Source organism: Carya illinoinensis, chromosome 9 (genome assembly GCF_018687715.1).
Source record: "Carya illinoinensis cultivar Pawnee chromosome 9, C.illinoinensisPawnee_v1, whole genome shotgun sequence".
NCBI lineage: Eukaryota > Viridiplantae > Streptophyta > Magnoliopsida > Fagales > Juglandaceae > Carya > Carya illinoinensis.
Window position 1 is genome coordinate 22192518 of NC_056760.1, and position 24404 is coordinate 22216921.

Below are 24404 nucleotides of genomic sequence, written 5' to 3' on the forward strand. Positions count from 1 at the left end.
CGGGTCAGTCCGGTCCGGAGCGGCCGAATCTCTTCCGGAGAAATTGAAATGCCTGGCTCTGCTTGGCCACTAAGAATTTTTAGATGAAAATTTTGAGTTTTAAGATAAAATATTAAAATATTATATTTTAATATTACTATTGTTTTGAAATTTGAAAAAGTTAAAGAAAAAATTAAATTATTTATTATATTTTATATTAAGATTTGAAAAAATTATAATAATAGAGATGAGAATTTTGAGTTTAAGCTAAAGCAAAACACAAATTTTACCTTTTCCTTTCCCCTACGCTCTAGCGTTTTCCTTTATTGCAAATATCCTGCAGTTCTCTATACGCAAACAAACCGCGGAACGTGTATTCAGCCACGCTCGGAACGAAGAGTAGCTTCTTCCGTCCGTCTCTGGTCACGCACTCACCGCACCCTTCGCTCACATACCGACACTAACTCACCGCCCCCGGCAAGCGCATAAAAAATACGGCGACTAGTTTCCGGCGAGCTCAGCTGACAAATAGGAGCTAGGCCGCTCTAGGCTCGGCGCCCTGAAAAGAATTAAGGTAATCTCCATATTTCTATAACTGAATTCTGGTAATGCCCAACCGAAGTGCTGGAATCCGTTCTCGATTATGGGGGTTTTAACTTTTCAGTTCATAAGGTGTTACTGTTATGTCCTCAAACCCTTGGGAATATGGGAAGTGGTTTGTGCCATTTTGGGGGCCGGGGCCGGTGTGCGGCCATGGCTCTGGGCGAGGCTGAAACCTCATGGACATGTCTTCAAGTTTGGGTGGTTCAACAAATAGAACCTCATATTTTAATTTGAATTAACGTGAAAAATTCTGGGGGGTTGGGTGGGGGGATTTCTGTGTTTTCGAAATGTAATTTTAGGGCGTTTTCTTCTCTCTCAAATTAGGTTAATCGAAGCGATGGGTCGGTCTCGGGCGGTGTTGCATCCTGCGGAGGATGATCCAAATCAAAGGTCCGTATAATTTTGTCCATTTCCTGCAAATTTAAGCTCATTAACTTCCGTCGGTTGTTATAAATCTTAACTTTTCAATGTCAATAACCTAATAACATGAGCCCTTATGTTTAATTTTCTCTTTTTAATTTTCTTGCGAAAGCGTGTTAATTATGATTTGTTAGAAACCAGACCAAGGCCAACTATTTGATTAAAAGAAAATTATCTTTGTACATGTCAGTAGTGATAAACGGTGAAAGAACTATACTTAGCCTCTACTTCTTTCTGTAATTATATTCATTTTTCTTCATAGCGGTCTCACTTGAAACTGTATTTTCTTCAATTTTAATAGGTCCAAGAGAAAGAGGACAGTTTCCAATGTAGAAACTATGGGGATTACTCCTTCAGGTACTTCTTCCACTAGCATCAAGCCACCAATTAGAGGAAAATGCAAAAAATGAAGAAAAGACTGCTTGCAGGACTTGGGATATGGGTGTTTCTTGTTGTTGTTTCTTTTTTATTTTTACGATAATTCTTTTTAACTGTCTTTTTTGCATGAAGGAAGGGAGTGTTGGTTGTTGGTCCTTAATGTGCTAGGGGTACTTTATGGGCCACTATATCTGTACTTGCCTTTTCCTATGATTAATAAACTTTTGTTTGCTGATAAAAAGAAAAAAAAGTTATGGAATAACTCTGGTCTGCATGAATTCTGATGCCTCTTATTTATCATTTGTATGCTGGTCCTTTCTGTGCTATTTTCAGTTTGTAGATTTAGGCCTGGTCACCTACTAACTTAATCTCTAACAATGTGGTAGTTGAAGGAATTTCTGAAGGGAAAGCGGCTTTGTACCACTGTAATTATTGCAACAAAGATATTTCAGGGATGATTCGAATGAAGTGTGTCATGTGCCCAGATTTTGACCTTTGTGTAGAATGTTTTTCTGTTGGAGCTGAAGTTACACCGCACAAGAGCAATCATCCTTATAGGGTTATGGTTAGTACCTTTATTCGGCATTAATTCATTTAATTAGTACCATTACATTCCAACTGTTGTAGTATGATATCAGATGTTTGTAAGTACTCATATTGGTTGTTATACAATATCTATGTTAATGTTCTTTGTTGTCCTCTTAGTAATCCTTGTGAAAGCACATATAACTTTAGAATACTCGTGGATGTTTGCATTCAAACCTTTTTTATATTTAGAACACATTTCTAATTTCAAATTATTGTTTGTTATGTATGATATAGGTTTCCGAAAGAAGGTTTCTAGTTAGACATGCTGCGCTAGGGCTGTAATCGAGCCGAGCTGAGCCGAGTTTTGGCTTGCCGAGCCGAGTTTTGGCTTGCCAAGCTTGGCTCGACTCAAAATACTCGAGCTCGAGCCCGAGATTTTTTTTAATTTTTTGTTCGAGCTTGACTCGATAAGCTAAAATCTCAACTTGAGCTCGTCCCACAAACGAGTTCGAGTCGAGCCTAGTTCGAGCTTGAATTGTTTTTTTTTTTTGAATAAAATTTATTTAATTAATAAAATAAATAAATAAATAAGAACTAATATTAAATTTATACAACTAACAAGTAGAACCTCTATTAAATTATAAAATTTTAAAAAATTTATAAATAATTAATATCTAACTAGTTGATATTTATCCAAAATAACAATATATTATATGCCTATATGTATTATTAAAACATACACTTAATATAATAGAATATATCTATTTCATAGTCTCACTTATAAAAAAAAAAGAATATATCTATTTCATATATGGTTCCCACATACTAGTATATGAAATTATTAAATTTTATCAACTAATTATTATACAAATTATAAAATATACCCATGAAGTATATTTACTATATAGATATAAGTAATTAGAATACATATTATATATTTAATTATAAAAGTGGTATGCTTATATTAGTAGCTAATACATATATATATGCATAGGTGTATGTATATATTTATCAATATATGAATGAGTTTTAATCGAGTCGAGCTAACGAGTTGACTCGAGCATAAACGAGCAAGTCTAAACGAGCCTTAATCGAGTCGAATCGAGTTTTGTCGAGTATGTGTCATTTACAAATCGAGCGAGTATCTGCTTTAACGAACGAGTTTTTTTTTTCACGAGTTGAGTTCGATTCGAGTTTAACCGAGCTAGTACCGAGCGAGCTATCGAACAGACTAGTTCATTTACAGCCCTATGCAGCGCATAAATGTAATTATTATGATTCCTTTGTCATCATTCACTGTCAGAAATTTCCTAAAGTTTGGATAATTTTTTCTCTTTTAATTATGAACTTTATTGTTTGTTTTGTTTCTTCACAGTCATAACCATGGCTAAAATGAGAAAAGGTTTAGATGGATGAGTAGCAAAATAAGGATGCTATAGGTGGAATGCAATTGCCATCAGAAGGGTTAGTTTAGTGTGAATGGCTCACTCACATGAGATTTTTGAATGAGAGGCATGAGTTTGAGTTTCCATAGTGTGGTGTTAAGAGGCAAGACTCATGCTCATTATATTCTTATTCTTACCCTTTGACTTCTGTCTTTGGGGGAGCTTGAGTCAAGCTATGATTTGGTCTGTCTTAAGAAAGGGGCTATGGGACCCTGTGTTCAACCATGGTAGCAGACTTCCAGATTCATTGGGGGAACCATCTAGGCCCCTCTTGTTGGTGCCTCAGCATGTAAGGATGTTACTACAGCCACAATTAGATAGAGAGTTGTAATCTCTGAATTTTTTTCCTCTGCTTCCCCTTGCCTTTTTTGCTCATTAGTAGTCATTATAAAAACGTTAGAATGCAATTTTGAGAAGTTAATGGCAACATTAATTGAAGCTGAAAGGCATTTTGGTCCATGTTTTAATAAAATGCCTCGTGGCTTTTGACTTATTAGTGAATTTTTCCCTGGACGGAGCAATAGTGTTGAAAAGGATTGTGCTTCAATCCTAACTAATTTGGATAAGACTTCTTTTCAATTTTTCCCTTCATCGGCATTCATTCTGCATGTGAAGAAATATTTTACCCTCATAATTCCCTGAAGTACTTACATTTCTTTCAAAGGAATAGAATTTCTTGTTTAATCAAAACATGTATGTCTTTCTTTATTTTTTAACAGCAATTCTCTTATTCTAAAAAAAAAAAAGAAAAAGAAAAAAGAACAAAAAACTATTCTTTTAGGAATGGTGGCTATTTTATACAAATTGATTAATTACTAGATAGATGATGGAACTTATTTTATATTGTGGTTCTCTATGAAATGAAGCTGGAAATTGGAAATATGGACTAATTTATTTGTTTGCCTTATTGCCTCAGTTACTATGCATGTATATGCTGATTGGGAGACATTTTTTTTTTTTTCCTGACAGGACAATCTCTCTTTCCCACTTATATGTCCAGACTGGAATACAGATGAAGAGATATTACTTTTGGAGGTAACTTACTGAAAAGTTCATTTTTCATTAGAAGAATTATAGTTTTGATAGGTACTCCTCATCTTTCATGAATCCATGTCTTTTCCCTTGATGTTTGGGTGATGAATTTCTTGTTTTTCAGGGCATTGAAATGTATGGATTTGGTAACTGGACTGAAGTTGCTGAACATGTTGGAACAAAAACCAAATTACAATGTATTGACCACTATAATGGTGTATACATGAACTCTCCGTGCTTTCCTCTCCCTGTAAGTGTTAACACATGGATACATAAATACATGATTATACACATAAATACTTACATATATATTTATGTTTATGCAGTTACACAATGTAGGTATATTATGCACTTGAAAATTAAAATGCTTGTAATGTTGTAATTTCTTTACCCAGGACATGTCGCATGTTATGGGTAAGAGTCGGGCGGAGCTCCTTGCTTTGGCCAAAGGGCCCGGTGAAGTGAAAAAAGGTCAGTCTGTGTATTATTTCTTTGTCACTTGCTGGCTTGTAGTTCTTAGTTTTGGTTATTCTCAACATAAGATGTGATTGGTTTGAACTGGTTTTTCATTTAGGAGACCAAATACCTTATAGTTTGGATGATCCATACTGATTTATTGTTGTCATTGTGCATGCTTATGTGGGATGTGTTTGGCTATTACTTCTATATGAGTCACAGACCTGCAAAATGTGCATGCATTTTATAAGATATTTAATAGGGGTGTCAAATCGTGTTAACGGGTTGTGTTCGTGTCGTGTCAAAGCATGTATATTATACTATATAGCTCAACCCTAACCCAACCCGTTAAGCTTATCGTGTCAAAATCTCAAACCCTAACACGATCCATTAACATAACGGATTGTGTCGTGTCAACTCGTTTTGATCCATTAGTAAATATTATGAAATAGGTTAACACGACACAATACGACCTATTTCAAACTGTTTATGTAAATTGGTTGAATAGACTCGAAATTAACCAGTTTGACATAATTAAATTTTGCATAATTTTATATAAATTTTAAAATCACAATATTTATAAAAATTATAAAGCTAACTACAAGTCTAAAATTACAATTCAAACAATAAAAATATCAAAATTGAAATTCTAACAATTTTATTTTTAAGTATATGGGTATAATTGTAATTTTAACTTTTTTAACGTGTCATAATAGGTTATAACGCATCATAACGGGGTGACTCATTATCAACCCGTTAAGCAATCGTATCTTAACGGGTCAACCCATTTTGACCCGAACCCATTAAGACTAAACCCTTATATGCTATTATCGTGTCGTGTAACATATTGCCATCCTAATATTTAACTAAAGGTAATATAATTTTTAAATAATTTAAATAGGTTAAATGTCTGAAAGATGTATAAAATGTTTTAGATTCATTTTATACCGTATACCACAATAAATAAAGAACAAAGTTGTGGAATCCATCTTTGTGAACCCTTTTTGGGTAATGACATTAGATAATGAAGTTAACCATGTCGCTATGTTTTTCTCAGGTTCATTTTTTCTTTAAAAGGAGTGAATTTCAAAAATTGATTAAATATATAATTTTCCATTTATTAATTTTATTTTTGGATAAAAATTATTTATTTAATTATTGTTCATTTAATAAGTTTAACTTCATTCATATATATATATATATATTATTTAGAAATACTATAATTTTTTTGATCTGTTATTTAACAATAAATACAATTGGAGGGATGACGTGGCATTATAGAAATAATCTCCACTTGATAATAATTTTTTTTTATAAGTGGCTTCATTGGATAAATGAGATAGTGGATGATGTGGCTTCATGAGAGCAATGCTTTTGCTTTGAAAATTATAGAGTATATATATTTCTGTTGCTCTATGTAAATGTTACTTCTAGAGCATTGAGCTGGTAAATAGCCGATTCACTCTTCTTCTTGGTGATGTGTATATTTTGTGTGCATTCATTCATTGCCAATAACTCATTTTCTTGTTAGTTATAAGATATATGTTTTTGATAATTAATAAAGTTTATTGATCTTCAAAATTAGGCATAGCCCGAGTACACAGGTGATATACAAGAGAGAAATGCCTAATTACAGCCTACGAACAAAAAAAGATGCATACAAGTCACTAATTTTTTTTTGGATAAGTGACAAACTTTATTCATCGATTGAAACTAGGTGAAGCCCATGTACATAAGTTGTGTACAAATACAAGTCACTAAAATTACCCCCTTCTAATGCAATAGTCTTAGCCCAAAGTAACACAGTTTGGAAAAATGAGTCTCTAATCCCCTCCAATGAATGTTCACTATTTTCAAAACTTCTTCCATTCCTCTCATTCCATATATACCACATAAGACATAAAGGCACCATCTTCCAAACATCCGCTACTTGACGACTCCTCGTGTTTCGCTCGAACAAGCCAATAGGTCCACCACCTTTTTGGGCATCACCCAAGCAATGTCCAGCCTTAAGAAGACTTCATCCCATAGAGCCTTTGCCACATTGCAATGGAGAAGAAGATGATCTGTCGGTACTCCATTCTTTTTGCACATGAAGCACCAATCCATTATGAAGAAACCACGCTTCCTCAACTTGTCTATGGTCAGGATTTTACCATGAGAGGCCAGCCAACCGAAGAAAGCAACTTTTAGGGGCACTCTGCTCTTCCAAGGGAAATTTTGAGAAGAGTGGGTGGACATAGACTTATATAAAGACCTAACTGAGAATTTCTTGTTCTCGGGGTGTGTCCACAGCAGTTTTGATAGGACCCCATGAAGAGAAGGGCCAACCTAGCCCACCCATGGGCTCATGCATGCCATGGGTCAACTTGGTCCATGCCAACTATGTTATTGTTTATTGTTTATTTTAATTTAATTATTTATTTTCTAAGGGATCTATTGGGGGTTTCGAAGTTTTAAACCTTATAAATAGGACCCTTAGTCTTTGCATTTACATATTTTGGCAAATTCCCTAGAGGAGGATTATTTTGTTTAAGAGATTAACAATCGGTGCTAGGCACTTGGGCTTTTTGGGTGCAATTCATGAATTCCAAAGAGAGGATCACACCTTGCAATTTGTGAATAGGTGTTATTCATTTATCTTATTCTTGCAACTTGGTGCAATTTGTGAATCCAAGTTGTTGTTATCCTTGTTTTTATCAAGTTACCAATTCATGAGGTTTATTTCAACTATTGTGCAATCCGTGAATTATTAGTTGATTTGTTACCTTTTGTTCATTCAAGTTCTTAAGCATTTTTCTTTGTTCTTGAGTGTTCACCATTTTGTTCTTGAGTGTTCATCATTTTGTTCTTGGCGTTCATTCTTTATTTGTCTCATTTGATCCATCCAAGCACTTAGTGCCACCCACTATAGTGTTTGCCCTAGTTCAACCCCAATGCTCCATAAGGAAACTCATTCCTTATAGGAGCTTTGACTTCCTCCAATTCCAATCCCTTAATTTAAGGAATTGATAATCCTCTCCAATCCCTTAAATCTCTCATCCCCTAATTTAAGGAATTGTCAATCATCTTCAATTCCTTAAATCTCTCATCCTTTAAATCTCTCAAGTCCACTTTGACTTACCAAACTAGCCCCACCAAATCCTCAAGGATTCCTACCACTTAGGAATCCTCCCAAAACCCTATCCTCCATCCACTCAAATCACTCAATCCCTCAAACCACCCGATCTTTAAAATCATTCAATTCCTAGAATTCCTCAAGTCAAGCAAAACCCTCTCTACTTGCCAAAACCGAAACCCTTTCTTTCCTTGATAGATTCTTACAGCTTAGGAATTCTCCCTCAATCATCTCCATCTTTTCAAATCCTACCAAAGATCCTCATCCTTCTACCTTATCCAAATCCTACCTTCCCTATCTTACCTTCGCCAATCCCTAAAGTCAAGGAGCAATCTATCTTACACTCTAACCATAATCCATCACTTCCCAATTTCGTAATTCCCCTTAGCTACCACCCAAAATCCTAGCTACACTTTACCATACCCACCCTAAGCATCATCCAAGTGGCCCCAACATCAAGGGCAACCATCAAGTCATTCCACCTTGCATTAAACACACCAAATCAACACTTAGCCTATCCTATTCCACCATATCTGTTATCATTCCTCCACCCAAACACTACCCTTTGTTGAAGACCAAGCAAGTTGGCAAGATCACTCGGTCACCAACATCACCAAGGCGAGCTCATGGTCCTTAGTGTTAGGGACAAGACCGGGGTCCCTAACAAGTTTGTCCTCCATGGCGTCCACGCCATGTTCCAAATTCAGCGCATACCAGGTGCTATAGAAATGGTTGGTTCAAGTGGTAAAGGCCTTAGGCTTGGGGGTGTGCTCCCTCTAGGTCTAAGGTTCAAATCTTCTTGGGAGCAAACAATCTCTTGGGGCCATCGGACTGGGGGATTACTGGAGGTGTACTTGCGGAAAACTCGTTGCCGAGAGCCTGCGCACCGCCAGGATTAGTCAGGATGCTATTCTGGACTCCTGGTGCCAATAAAAAAAAAGGTTATGTAGAAATTAAAAATGTCTCCCACTTCCCAATCTTGAATTGCATTGTTAAATGACACATTCGACTGCTGTAGGCCATTCGAAGAGCCCATGTAATCAGCAATAGAGGCTTCCTTATGCAATGCAATTCTGAAAAGAGAAGGAAAAACCTCCTTAAAGCAATATAACCACACCAAACATCAACCCAGAATCTAACTCTATTTACACTCCCTACCACAATCTAAAATTACGAGTGAAATCCTCCCAGCCCTCCTAATAAATTTTCATACACCCACACCATACAATCCTCTCCCTTCATTAGAAATCTAGCCTCCCCAAGTACTTTTGAATTTGGCATCAACCACGGTCCTCCATACACCTCGATTTCTTGATGGTACTGCCACAACCATTTCCCAAGTAAGGCTTTATTGAAAATACTCAATTTTCTAAACCCCGTACCTCCACAAGGTAGAGGAGTGCAAATCTTGTCCCATTTAATCAAGTGGAATTTTTTCTCGTCCTCCAATCCGCCCCACTAGAAAGCATGGAAAATTCTTTCCATCCTATTAACCACACCAGCGGGGATCGGGAATAATGGAAAGAAGTACGTAGGTAGGTTAGATAATGTGCTCTTAATAAGAGTGATTCTTCCCCCTTTAGATAGATACATTCTTTTCCAACCCGCCTATCTATTCTCAATTTTTTCAATCACGCTATCCTATATTACTTTGGATTTATGAGGAACCCCCAAAGGGAGACCGAGGTACCTCATAGGCAAAGGAGAAACCTTACAACCAAAGACTTCAGTCAAGTCCCCAATATGGTTTACCAAGCCAACCAAAACTAGTTCCGATTTAGAAAAATTCACCTTGAGGCCGGAAGTAGCTTCAGAACAAATTACAATAGCTCTCGATGAACGAATTTGATTAGCATCCGGCTCACAAAGAATTAAAATATCGTTAGCGAAAAGAAGATGAGATACATTTGCGCTCCCAAAAGAAATACCGCCCACTGAAAATCCAGACAAAAAAGACCCATCCACGGCTGCCATTACCATTCTACTTAGTACATCCATGACTAAGACAAAGAAGAGGAGATAAAGGATCTCCTTGTCTCAATCCATGAGAGCTGTTGAACAAACCCTCGAGAGTGCCATTAACCAACAGTGAGAATCTAGCGGTAGTGATGGAGTACTTCATCCAATTGTGCCACCTCTCCCAAAAGCCAAATTTACCAAGAATATAAACCAAGAAGTCCCAGTTAACATGATCAAAGGCCTTTTCCATATCTAGTTTGCAAAGGATACTTGGCGTGCCGGATTTAATTCTATTGTCCAAACATTCATTTTCTATTAGTACCAAATCCAGAATCTGTCCCCCCTTAAAAAAGGCATTTTGAGGCTTTGAAATGATCTTGTCCATGATCGTGCCCATACAGCTGGCGAGAACCTTGGTTATAATCTTATAGTCTCCACTCACAAGACTTTTAGGATGAAAGTCTTTCACCTCCACCCTACCTTCTTCGGAATAAGGGCTATGAAGGTTGCATTAAGGCTTTTCTCGAATTTCATATGTGAGTGAAATTCAACAAAAACCTTCATAACTTCCTCCTTGAGAATGTCTCAACATACCTGGAAAAATGCTATGGAAAATCCATCTGGTCCCGGCGCTTTATTGCTATCCATTCCTTTTAGCACTTTAAGCACCTCTTCCTCTTCAAACATCCTTTCTAACCAGTCAGCATAGGATTGATCGATTGTGTCAAATGCCAACCTATCAACCTTAGGCCTCCTTGGAATATTTCTGTTAGTAGATTGTCGAAAAACTGCACTATGTGATTCTTATTATCGGATCTGTCTAAAAGGACATTTCCATCCGAATGCAGTACCTCTATAGCATTAAACTTTCTATGAGAGTTGGCTACTCTGAAAAAAGCTGGTGCAATTTTCTCCTTCCTTCAGCCAAAGGGCCTGGGATTTTTGTTGCCAGGGGGTCTCTTCCATGAGATTAAGTATTTCCAGATCAGTCACAACAACAATCTTCCTTGCCTTCTCCTTGTCCATGAGAACCCTGGCAGTCTCCTTTTCATCCAAACATGCAAGTTCCTCAAAAGAATCTTCCTTTGATCGTTGATCTTCCCAAATTCTTCATTGTTCCACATTTTCAGGTCTTTCTTTGAGGCTATAAGTTTTCCAGCCAACACAAAGTTTGGTGTACCAGAAAAATCGTAAGAGGACCACCACATTCTCACCTTCTCCACAAAACCGTTAGCTTTCAACCACATATTTTCAGATTAAAAATATCTACGTCCCCTCATGAAGGCCCCTGCAATCAAGCAATATGGAAATGGTCTGAACAAAGTCTTGGGAGTCTCTTTTGGCATATAAATCTGGAAAGGGGCCTCCCAAGACGAGTAAACGATGAATCTGTCCAGTTTTGACCAGACCCTCCCATTGGACCATGTAAATTCCCCCCCCCCCCCCCCCCCCCCCCCCCCAAACCACCACCCAAACAACCCAAAAAAAAAAAAAAAAAAAAAAAAATCCTTGGCTAGAGGTAAATCAATGTAGTCAAGTTTGAAAGTAAGATCATAAAATTCTGCCATTGCCGGACTGACACATGAATCCCTCGACGTCTCACTCGGAAAATGGGCGATATTAAAATACCCCCCAATACACTATGGCCCATCCCACCAGCTACATAACCCAGCAATCTCCTCCCAAAGGAACCTTCTATTGCTGTCTAGATTAGGACCATATACACCAGCAAAAGGCCACTTGTAATCATCATCCACATTTTTAAAAGAGCAGGCCACCAAATGTTCCCCGATATACTCCTCAACTAGATTAACGATTCTTGTATCCCACAACAGAAGAATACCTCCTGATGGCCCTTTTGGAAGTGAGATAAACCCAGCCCTTGTGAAGGCATCCCCACAAATTTCTAAATATACTTCTATTTATGAACTTCAGCTTGGTCTCTTGAAGACATTGTCAGCCTTCCAATTTCTTAGTAAGTTTTTAACACAGAGGCGCTTAACCGGATCATTCAGCCCCCTTATATTCTAAGATAAAATCTTTGGTTTCATTAATTGCAGGTATTTTCCCTACCCTTACTCCTTCCTCTACTTGCACTACCTTCCTGAGCTTCATAATTAATAGGGCAAGCTAGTCTCTTTAATTCCCTTTCATTTTTGGCATAGGATCTAGCCAAGTGAGGCTGACCCGATTCGATAGCAATGAGGAGGGCTTTGAATTGGTCTTCAAATCCCTCACACAAAATCTCTACGCATTTCCGTATTTCATCCACTTTTTGGAGGACCCAATCCGACTGTGGATCGGCATGTGAACCTTGCAGCATAGAACATAAGGGGCTTGGGTCATCCCTTGTCCCTTCCTCAAAGCAGGCAATACCTTCCTCTGGCTCCCTACAAACCAATTGCAGTTCATACTCTTGCACAAACCCCTCATTCGCAGCCTCCAAGATATTCTCAAAAGGGGTAGGGACACCTTCCTCGGGCAGCCTTCAAGATATTCTCATAGCCCCTTCGTCGGATCCATCTTGGTTAGGAACACCAACTGAGGGGCTACCATCACTTGTGACCAACTAGATGGAACCTTCAGAGACCTGCGACAATCAATTTACGACGGCCAAGCACGGAGAAATCTCATTTCTAGCAACCTCCATGATATTCTTGCTTGTAGGAATAGGGATCTACATCGGCAAGTTAGCCGCTGGCGAATCAAGAGAGGGATCCAATTTGGGGTTTGAGGAAGACTCGGGAAGTGGCTTGGTCTGCCGGGGGTCGATCGGGGCTTATGGGTTGGGTTGTAGAATCCAGCCCATCCTTGCCTTTGTCTAGGCTCCATCGTGAGGCCCATTAGAGGAGCCCATTTCCTAGCTTAGTCCACTTGCCAGTTCAAGGCCCAAGCCCATTTCTCTCTTCTCCTTAACACAGTGTATAAGACATTCCATTATTCATGTCCAAGTGCACTATGTACGTCGACCTCTAGCATACCGACATGACTACCACCACCCCCTTGCCCCTGTTTTTCTGTTGTGCCAATAGTACGACAATCCTTCCCAAGGCCATTTCTGTTATGGTGGCTCACTGTATCTCCTTTCTGTGCTGCCACCCCACCATGCCCATCGCCCCTTTTTTGTGTATGTATCGGTGCTGCGACCAACGACTGATTGAGGACATCCTTATATGATTTCGAGTGATTCATCACCACCATCGGCCTAAAAAGTGGCTGCCCTCTGTTGCTACCATCCTCTCTTAATGCACCTGCCAGCTTCCTCCATCCCATATCGTCTGTTGCCTTCAATACAAAGATAAAATCTCGTCTGCCACCATTTCTATATTCCACTAGTGCCATGTAACGACCATGTGCATTGGAGCATCTCTGTGCTATGAAGCTTCTGGTTCCCTCTCGTGTTGTAGCGTAAAAGTCCTTTTTTACACCCTTCAGGCAGTCCAATGATTTAGCAAACCACTTTACTGTGTTCATCCCCCAACCTCACCTCTTTCACAACCTTTCAACTCTTCTCAGTAATAATCTTGAAACTTCCATTTGTCTTCAACACAAAGAGTTTAGCTTCAATCTACGTGTTTCGTGTTTCAGATTCCCCATTATCCTGCTAATCTCATCTTAAAACTATAATACTCCGAAAAAATCTCACCAGAAAGCCCCACCTACCAGCATTGGAGTTTTAGTTGTACGGAGAGAAAACTCACTCACACATAAGTTTATTATAAGATATTAGTATTATTGTGTGTTAAGGCTGCTTGATTTACCTTTTATTTTCCACAGAAATTCCTAAGATTGGGGAGCTTACGCTGAAAGAAGAGTCTTCATTCTCAGGAAGAGTCAGGTATTGGAAACTTCATCGCTTTGTAGTTATTTACAATTTAGGTCTCTGGTTCTCATGTGCTAATTATTTTGATGTTTTTCATCAGTTGTGATGAATCCAAAAAAGGTCTGGCTTGGCATTCCTCATCTAGCTTAACATCAGGTACTCCAGTCAATATCTTGAGGGTCACTAGTGATGAGGATATTCTATCCCTGTTTAATTGTCCTGAAAATTTGAATTTATTCAATTTGCTTCATCTCATTCATAATTATGTAAATTAATCATGTTATTGCTTAATCTCAATTGAAAAAGCAAGCAGTGTTCCCATAAAACTAAAAGCTGAAGTTAAGTAATTTAAAAAAAAGAGGAGAAATTCTGAAACTCAACTTTTGAAAATTTGGAGAGGTACTTTTGGTGCTCTTCAGAGCTATTGTATTTATCTGCTATGATCTATACCGCTCCAATACATGACTGTCCGTCACTCTGTGGCACAAAATTTCTTGGTTTACAGCGGTGGCATAAATGCTGTGGTTAAATTTGTCCTTGTTGAAGGAAATGGTGGGCAGGGATTGTGTTCTATGTGATTGTGGCTGATAGGATTGGTAGTCTTGTGGAAGATGATCCCTATATGCATCATGTAGTGTTTGTGGCGGGAGTGGAATGAACGGATGTTCAAAGACAAGGAGAGATCGTTGGAGGAACTTATAGATTTATTTTACAGCACACTATGTACTTGGGCCATTGCTGTTGACTTCAATGGCATGGACCTAAGTGATTTTCTTGTCCCTCTGGTGCCTTCTTAGAGAGGGCATACAGCTGTATTTTTAAGTTGTACTAGGCTAAGCCTATTCTTCGATTAATAAAAGTTGTTTACTTATAGAAAAAAAAAAAAGGATTGGTAGTCTTGTTCTGGTTGCAAGCAATCTTTAGGGGCCATTGGACGGAGATTTTCCCTTAAATTACCCAAGGTGCACTTGCGGAAAACTTCTTGACGAGAATCTGTGCACCCCCAGGATTAGTTGGAACGTTGTTCCAAGACACCTGGTGCCAATAAAAACAAGGATTAGTTTTGTTTGATTTATGGATCTGGACGGGGTTGAGTTTGAATTTGTTGATGTTGATGGATGTAAAGACCTACTAAACTGTGAAAATTGAAATCATTAACGTAAAAATTGTATTTGCAGTTAATTGATCTAAAATGTGACAATTAGAGAGTTGCATGATGTGTACTGACTTTCCCTCTATATTTCGTTTTGTGCAGTAGGATTTATGATTGACCAAATCTCACACATTTTAATATTGGCATCAGGAACAGGCACAGGTCTGGATTCAAGCAGTGGTAACACTTTCTCAGGTGTTATAAAGAAGGCCTCCAATAAAGTTCAGACTAAGGATGGCACTAGCACAGAAGGTATGCTTTCTGTATTTGATTATAAGTTCCAATCATTTCCCTGTATACTGCTTTGCTTAATGGCAATTCTTGTAATAGATAAACTTATTGGATAACTTTCTTCAACTGATAAGAAAATCTTGTTGATATTTATTCGAGTAATTTGGATGCTAGAGACATTTTCAAGTTTTTGGCCAAAAGTAGACACATACCCAAGAATTTGACCTTCCCTGAAAAAAAGGTTGAGTATGCATCTATTTCTTGAGTATGCATGGAAGGTCAAATTATTGAGTACACATCTACTTTTTGCCAAAAACTTGAAAAGGTCAAACTCTACCTTTTTACATGAAAAAAGGTAAGACTGCAAAACGTAGGAGTTTTACTTCTGTATCAGGGTTTTGTTGACACTTGAGTTCCCAAAAAATAAAAAATAAAACTAAGATTTCTTGGATTGATAAGTATACCATTTCCATGCAATGAAAAAAAAATTACAATCGTAGATTTTGCCATGGCAATGAGTTGGTGAAGAAGATATTTTTTTTAAAGTAAAATTGGTGAAGAAAATATAAAATCTCGTTTTACAAGCATGCTTAATACATCTTTTTTTCTTAATAATTGTGCAGAATTTCAGGCAGACAGGAGCATTGGAGAGAAAAAGCCTAGGGTTCTGGGGGATGAGGAACCTTCTATGACAGAGTTGAGTGGCTATAACTTCAAGAGGCAGGAGTTTGAGATTGAATACGATAATGATGCAGAGCAGGTACTGGCAGATATGGAATTCAGGGATACTGATGGTGATGCTGAGCGCGAATTGAAATTACGAGTTCTGCGTATCTACTCGAAAAGGTAACCTTATTTTCAATTCAATTTGCTGGTTTCATGAAAGAAACTATTCTTATTCCTAGACAAGACTGATAGTCAGTCTATCGATCTATATGTACTAAAAGGAAATAGATAATTTTCCATTAAGTTTTGAATAAATCTATGTAATCTAGCTCATGAAGGAATTCTTGTGATGTTGTTGAGAGCACCTTCCAGACTCCCAATAGGATAGAGTTTCTTTTATTTTGTCTTTTTTGGGGCTAGATGCCAATTAAATATGATACAACCAACTTGGGGATAGGGTTACCAGTGAGTCATCCTAAGTCAAGTAGTAATTGTTTTATTTTTAGGTTGATTTCTTTAATTTTAGATTGAGTATGAGTTGAGCAGCCTAGAACCGAATTGAGATATATGGTCGAGCTTGGTTGATTAAATATAGAAGAAAGGTCCTTATTCCTTAATTGTTCACTTAATAGATGATCCATTCTTTGTCGTGTAACATACTCTGGTAATTCAGAATGATTGTATATTGTGGTGCATATTGCTGTTTACTGCAGCAAGTTCATTGTCTAGTGGCAGAAACATGTTATGCAACTACATATATCCATTTTTTCCTATTATATGATTTATGTAATCAGCACCAAATCACATGCAGTAGCAGCTCAGCAATGTTGAACCTGGGACTCTGGTTCCTAACACAGCCTAAGTCAGTTATTGTAACTGTACATATTAACATATATCTGTTTTTCATTATTGTTATAACATTTTAATTCTTCAGTGCTATTGCATTTCTCATCATCCCTTCACCATCCTATAATGTGGCATTAAATGATTGGAGACTATTTATTATATTTTACTTGTGAACCTATCATCTAATGCCACATCATGGGATGATGAGAAAATGGATGATGAATAGATTTTTTCATATTAAGGTATGTTAAGGCTGGAACACATCACATAGCACATGTTGCTAAATGGGCTGTAGACTTGTTGCTTCGGCGTTACTGCTGTATGTGAGGTCTAACCGTACATGTTAACATATATCTGTTTTTCACTATTGTTATAACATTTGAATTTTTCAGTGCTAGTGAAATATTAAAGTATGTTATGGCTGGAACACATCGCATAGCACATTTTGCCAAATGGGCTGTAGACTTGTTGCTTCTGCATTACTGCTGTATGTGAGGTATTTTTTCTAGAGATTATTTAAACATATTGTGACTTCTTGACAGGCTTGATGAGAGAAAGCGCAGGAAAGATTTCATACTGGAAAGAAATTTACTTTACCCTGACCCTTTTGAGAAAACCCTCTCACCTGAAGAGAGGGAGATATGCCGACGTTACAGGGTCTTCATGCGATTCCACTCAAAAGAAGAGCATGATGAGTTGCTTAAGAATATTATTGAGGAACAGCGTATAGTCAAAAGAATACAAGATCTTCAGGTCTGAAAGCTCTCACAATCACTCCATATGCTTTAGTAACTTGATCCTATCAACAACTCCCTCTATATGCTTTAGTTTGGCAACACAACCAAGCCATGCTAAGTTCAATTAAGATGCTTCCCTCTGCCACTTCTCTCTCTCTCCTTTTCTCTTTTATTTATTTTTTTCGTTAGGAAAGTTTGAACCTAGGATATACCTTATCCCCACTTTACCACCTGAGCCATGAACATTTGAGATGCTATTTATTGGGTTCTTTAGTTTGTAGCACACATGCTCCTGTCACTTTGCTTAGTACTTGTGTTCATTGCTAGCTATGGCTGAAGAAGACGGCTGACCAGCTAGTTATTGGCTAATTATGCAGAAAGCTCGAGCTGCAGGCTGTCGAACAGCTGCCGAGGCAAATAAGTTTCTTGAACAGAAGAGGAATACGGGAGTTGAAGAAAGTGAGCAAGGAGTTAATGAAAGTGCTCAAGGTGCAGGTAATAAAGTCTTGCAAAGACAAAATCATCTCAAAGGAGAATTTGATGCCAGTCCTCAAGGAGTTCCTAAGGAGTCCCCTGTTCTATATCCCAGTGGCAAGGATACTTCTTCTGCAATGCAAGCTACTTCAAACTCTCTTCTAGAGTGGGACATCACTGGATTTGTAGGAGCGGATTTACTCTCTGAAACTGTAAGACGGCTGTCCTCAAATTTTTATGCTTTAGCATGGAAAGATGACTTCATCATCTGCACAACATTTAAACCTATTGGGTTGTCATTATCTCTATAATTCATTCATGATGTAAAAATAAATTAACTAGTCAATAAATAAAAAATAAAAAAACCATGTGGCAAATTTATATCTGTGACGCCCCCAAATTCCGTTTGGGATCGGACGGACATTTGAAGCGTCGAGACATGCAACACAAGGTTACCTGCCCCCGTTCATGACATATAAGATGCAATAATCCTAACATGCATCTAACATTATGCAATATTCGCAACGGATAATTTTTTTCTTTAGCAATACTATGCACCAAACTGAAAATATCCCAATACTTAAAACATACTTCATACATAAAGATCCATTGAATAACTAAGATCACAGCACTATTCCAAAATAGTTATGATCCAAAAGTACTGGAGATGCAACTCCATCGTATAAGTAGTAATTTAACTACTATATTAACATTAACGACGCACCGTCGTTCAATCGACTGTGTCTAGTTGGTCAGCTCCTGATCCTCCTTCAGGTCCTGTAACAAGATCTACCATTCGGGAGGAATGGTAGTTGGGACTACCACAGTGAGATTTGATTACAAATCTCAGTAAGTTAACAAAAAACTTCCACACATGCTAATGATGCATGGATGACAGTAAAAGCATAAATGCATAATCAAATTCATAAGTGATTAAAGAATAACTTAGCGTACAACATAGCATAATTGACATAACTTAAATTGAAACATGAACTGAACTTGACTTGACATGAATTTGATCTGAAACTTGACTTAGCATGAACTTGCTCTGAAACTTGAATTAACATGAAAAATACATACTCCACAGTTGTTGTGGCCCCATGTATTCTACACAAACTTGACTTAACATGAAAAATACATACTCCACAGTTGTTGTGGCCCCACGTATTCTATGTGTAAATACATACTCCACAGTTGTTGTAGCCCCATGTATTCTACACAAACTTGACTTAACATTAAAAATACATACTCCACAGTTGTTGTGGCCCCATGTATTCTACACAAACTTGACTTAACATGAAAAATACATACTCCACAGTTGTTGTGGCCCCATGTATTCTACACATCATAATGTACTCAAGATGAAATGTGACTGGAATACGAAAGGACTGAAGTCCTGACGTAACATAACGTGAATTGAATATAACTTAGAATACATGACCAACTTGAGATAGAAACATTTCGTAACATGGCATAACATATAATAGACAACATATTTAACATGACATACTTGCAACAGTGAATATTATATGACTTGACTTACATGTAATAGATGACATACTTAGCATGACGTACTTGTAATGTACAGTAATACATAACAGAATATATTATGTAACAGATAAAAATTGATGACAGAATAAATTCTGTATAATAGACAATTACATGATAACTTGACATGGCATGACACATATGATAACATACATACATACACTGTAGTTCTTTTACTTAGCATACATACACAGTAGACTACTAGTAAGTTAAAAGCTAACTTACCTCGATCTCTGCGTTTCTTATAAAACTTCAAGTGCGATCATGAGGAACTGTAATTAGTTATTCTAAAAGTTAGAACTAAATCACTAAAAATTTGAAATATGAAAAATACTAACTTAAAGAGTAAAATTTTCATTTTACTCTCTACATGTGGGAAAATGACCGTTTTACCCATAACTTAAGGATTTTGCATACTAACTCCAAAAGTTTTCAAAATTTACATTTCTCATGTAAATTTTGTCCTAAATTTAAATATCAACTTAGAAAAATTTAAAACAAAACATAACTATGAAGAACACACTATGGCCGAAACATCCATAGGCCATTTCCCTTGATTTTTGTTGCAATTCCTTCCAACTTCAAAACTCCTGCTTAAACCAAAATTTTGCAACAAACATCTTCCAATCCTAAGTTCAAAACCATATTTAAAACATCCATTTAGAAAAAACTAATAATTAATACCAAACTTTTTTTTGTAAAAAGATCAAAGCACTTGAATCACAAGTTTTGACCTTAAATCAAAACATCTCGAAGAATTTCAAAAATCAAATCTTACTTCTAACATATTCATAATATCATCCTAACATCAACTATGCTTTAAATCATCAAACTAAAGTCACCAAAATCACAAAATAACATTTGGAGTTTTTGGTTTTACACTTAGTCCAAAAACAGAAACTTTTTCCTCAACTAGTTTTGATAAATCTCTTGATCTATGACTTATAAATATATGATCTTCAAACCAAACCATCACATGGTTTAAAAAGATGTCCTAAAACATATACAAGCTTCTAATTCAAGATCACATGGTTAGAAATTAACCAAAACATAAATTTAGCCAAGAATATCCACACTTTGGCTTATCTGAATATCTCTTTGCATAAAATTTCATATCTTTGAAACTAACATCAAATATCTTCAAAATAATAATATAACATGTATATAAGATGTTTAGGATCCTCCAATAAAATTATCAAAGTCATTAGAATAGGTTTAGACCACCAAAGAGTTAAACTTTCTCAAAACAGAAACTGTTTTTCCTCTTCCAGTTTCTAAGTTTCTAAATCTAAGAACATCTTTCATCAAAACCTTTAATCATGCAAAAATCCCCAACCAATAGTCACATATACATGTTAACAATACTCCATAAAAATTTCGGACCAATATCTATCCATTAGCTTGGTCAAAAACTCCAAACTATAACATACTCTCCAGATTCACGCCCAGAATGACCTTTCCATGGTTAAAAATACTTTTGACTGACCAAATGATCATGGAATGATACGAAAAATACATCTACGGAAACTAGACTCAAAGAGGAACAACTTATATGAAGGAGACTTTATGATAAAACACTTACAAAAGCTTCGAAATGGGTGTGCAAAAGAACTCCTAAAAACTGTCCGAGAGAGAGTGTTTGGTATTCTTTCAATGGAAAGCATAAATGAAGATAATTTCGTGGGGAGGGGTGGCTGGAGATACTTGTGGATAAGATATGGAAGAGATGAGGCTGGAGTGAGAGTTAAGTGTAGGACTCTCTTACCCGAAGTGAGAGTTAAGTGTAGGACTCTCTTACCGGAGTGAGAGTGGAGTGTAGGACTCTCTTACCTAATAATATCTACAAAAATCAACTCAAGATATTTTTACCCAATAATATCCACGAAATTAGCTTAAAATATTTTCTAAATGTGGAGTAGACTTGGAAGAGTAAGGTGGTTAAAATCTTTCCATGTGTATTTTAAATCTATGTTCTTAAGATATTTTCCAAATGTGTATTTTGCTTAGGTGTCATGATCTCACACCTTGATTTCCTTCACAATTCCATCTAATGGTTTCTCTTTGTACTAAGTATCTAATACTATTTATTATGTGTGGTTAAGATCTTGCCAAGTATCCAAATAAAATTTCGCTAACCTAATTTGGATATTTCACACTGTGATTTTGAAAACATAGCGTTTAGTACGTTTACCGAGATTACTATTCACTCCAAAAATAAACGTAATAAACTTAGTACTGAAAAATCCTAAATATTCAATTAAGCCTAGTGGTGTAGACTATAATGTATTTTGACACTTCTAACTATCTCAAATAATTAAAATCGCATTTCTGGCACCATAGTGAGTGATAACACTAACTATGTTGACAGGCTAAAATCTATGCGATTAGTCGATTCATGTAAACTTACGGAATTTTCACGAGGTTCTTAAGGTCAAAAGAAATTCCACAATTGAATTTCTAGCGGGCTGTTACAATATCTACCAATCTTAACCGGAGATTCTGATTATAGTCCTGATATGATATTTGTATGCAGGAGAAACGGCTTTGTGGTGAGATCAGAATACTACCTTCACATTATCTCAACATGCTGCAGATCATCTCACTAGAAATTATGAAGGGCAATGTCACCAAGAAGTCTGATGCCCATAGTTTGTTCAAGGTAGAACCGAGCAAAGTTGATGTGGTGTATGATATGCTTGTGCAAAAGGGGATTGCTCAAGCATGATGACATGCCCCATCGTTGTCTTCTAAATAGTAACATGTACAGTTTTTACTTTCTAATCAAGAAGTATACCGCTAGTGATATAATAATCACAAGCACGGCCTAGGGGAGTCCTTGCCACTGTCTATATAGAGAATATGTAGGGGAAGACTTTTATCGGATGCATCCAATTGAAAGAGTGGATGTGACCCATTAGACTGATGGATTTTTTGCACTTTCCAATTCTGGAATGCCATTAGATGGTGATGGATGTCTCCGATGCTTGGTGAAATATTCCAACCAGTTTCAAGGTTTGGATGTTTAATTGCTGTCTGTGACAACTAGTAGATCTCACCTGCTTTGAACAGCAACAAGAGCAATATTTGCTTCTCCAGAACTTGGGATTCAATCCATATTAGCTGCCCAAACTCCAGTCTATGTGTTGAACAGTTTTGATTTCAACATCTTCTAGAAATCTTTTACTAGCACCCACTGATGTCTATATGCGACTTTCAAGTTTCGACGCAGTATTTTGTATACTTGTCCTTCCAATTTTACAGGGGGCATGAAGGAAGAATTTCTCTACGGTCAAAAACACATGATCCCCGGGCATTTATGTCATGTTTATTGACTTCGTTGAATTTTTAGAGATAATAATAAATATAGGATCTCCAAGTCCTAAGTGGACAAAAAGGCAAAGAAAAGAGAGAGTTATGCAGGCATACTTCTTTTACCAAAACAAATATTGAATGCTAAAAAGGAATAAAGTCTTACGTACGACTATCTACCACTTTGGTTAACCTCCGAGCTGAATTTCTCCATTTTAGTTATTCTAAGAAATAATTTTCGGGCTTTCTTACAAATCATCTTACACTGCATACAACACGTTTTATTTATTTATATTCCTATTAAATTAACTAAGTTCTTCTACCCACCATTCATACTCTACACATTTAGTAAGGAAAAAAAAAAAAAATCTTGTGTAGTGTGTGGTGTAAGGATGATGAGTAGAATTTTTCTTTTCAAATTCATAATATCTTTCTTGTCCTAAAAGACTAATAAGAAAATAAGAAAACAATAAAAAGGAGGAAATAGCATAAAAATAAAAATAAAATCAACTCTTCCTCTGGAATCAGTTATATTGACCTTACTAGTATTTATATCCCTAAATGCTGCACATGGGTTAAACTTCTAGAACTTAAATTTCTTACTACACATGTATTTACTGATCCCACTACAAACAAATAAGCACCTAATTCTTAAAACTTGTAACAATATTATTGTATTTAGTTTATTGTGTAAATTAATTATCTAAAAAAAAATTAATTTTAGTCACAAAAATGCTAAAAAATAAAGAAAAAATATTGAAGATAAAAAAAAAAAAAAATAGTCTCTAATATAGATCAAACGTACGTGGCAAAGTATTGAAGAAACTATATTCTAGATATGGTAGGTGACGTAGAGATAGAACTAAGATTGACGTTAGATATATAGCCATTGAAGAAAAGAAAAAATGAGATGGTGAAGAGAGAACGAGGGGAAGTGACTTTGAAGGTTATATATTTGTTATTGTCAATTGTTTTTTAATATATAACATATGTTTCTATTTATAAATGCATGAATGAGGATAGAGAAAGACTAAAAATATAATAAATCAATGAGATTGATTGATTTACACAATAATTAAACTATATTACCCTACGTACTAGAATAGTGTGAATATATTTTATAATAAGTATTATAATATTGTAACATCCCTTCAAACTGAGAATGATGACGAAGACGTCATCTTGAATTTATAAATAAGATCACATTGCTGGTTAGGTGGATGAGACTTGAGGATCTAGTTGACAACTTGATAAAAGGTATCTTTGTGGCGCATGGCACAGGTGGATGGTAGGCATAAAGTTAGAAACAAACCAATGTGCAATATTGATGATGAAAAGGAGGGCAACGATCCGATAAATGCATATGAAACTTCTCAAGAACATGTGGTGAACGGATAAGAGCACAAAATAACAATTTAAATATGAGACTTATCACAAATGGCGATCCATTAGTACATAGGAGGCCTCTAGAAAACGTGTAGTGAAGAAAAGCACACCAAATAACACGTTTAGTATGAGACTTATCACAAACAAAAAAAAATGCTCCAAGAGACACTGGGAAATTGGTGGCAAAAATACCAACGATAACTCATAGAGTCGACTATTGGTCTGATATGAGAAAAATCATACTGAAAAGGGGACTGAGAAAATTTTGTATGAAGTAAAATTAGCGGAAGAATTTTAAAAGAAATAGTCCATC

The 24404-nt window shown here is 36.5% G+C and overlaps 1 protein-coding gene across 2 annotated transcripts; it reads left to right on the top strand.

The window, feature by feature from the left end:
* The first annotated feature begins 285 nt into the window (after positions 1 to 285).
* Positions 286 to 22589, top strand: LOC122276441 (transcriptional adapter ADA2-like). 2 transcript variants are annotated; one of them, XM_043086160.1, is made up of 14 exons: positions 286 to 553; positions 907 to 972; positions 1304 to 1359; positions 1767 to 1945; positions 4323 to 4388; positions 4510 to 4635; positions 4781 to 4856; positions 13696 to 13756; positions 13842 to 13897; positions 15051 to 15146; positions 15749 to 15971; positions 17180 to 17390; positions 17752 to 18060; positions 21930 to 22589. In XM_043086160.1, exons 2-14 carry the CDS (start codon positions 920 to 922, stop codon positions 22119 to 22121), a joined length of 1704 nt encoding a protein of 567 aa, XP_042942094.1. In that variant the 5' UTR covers positions 286 to 553; positions 907 to 919; the 3' UTR covers positions 22122 to 22589. The 2 variants fall into 2 exon arrangements, with proteins under 2 accessions (XP_042942094.1, XP_042942093.1); XM_043086159.1 differs by having other exon boundaries at positions 287 to 553; positions 15045 to 15146.
* Positions 22590 to 24404: the final 1815 nt, after the last annotated feature.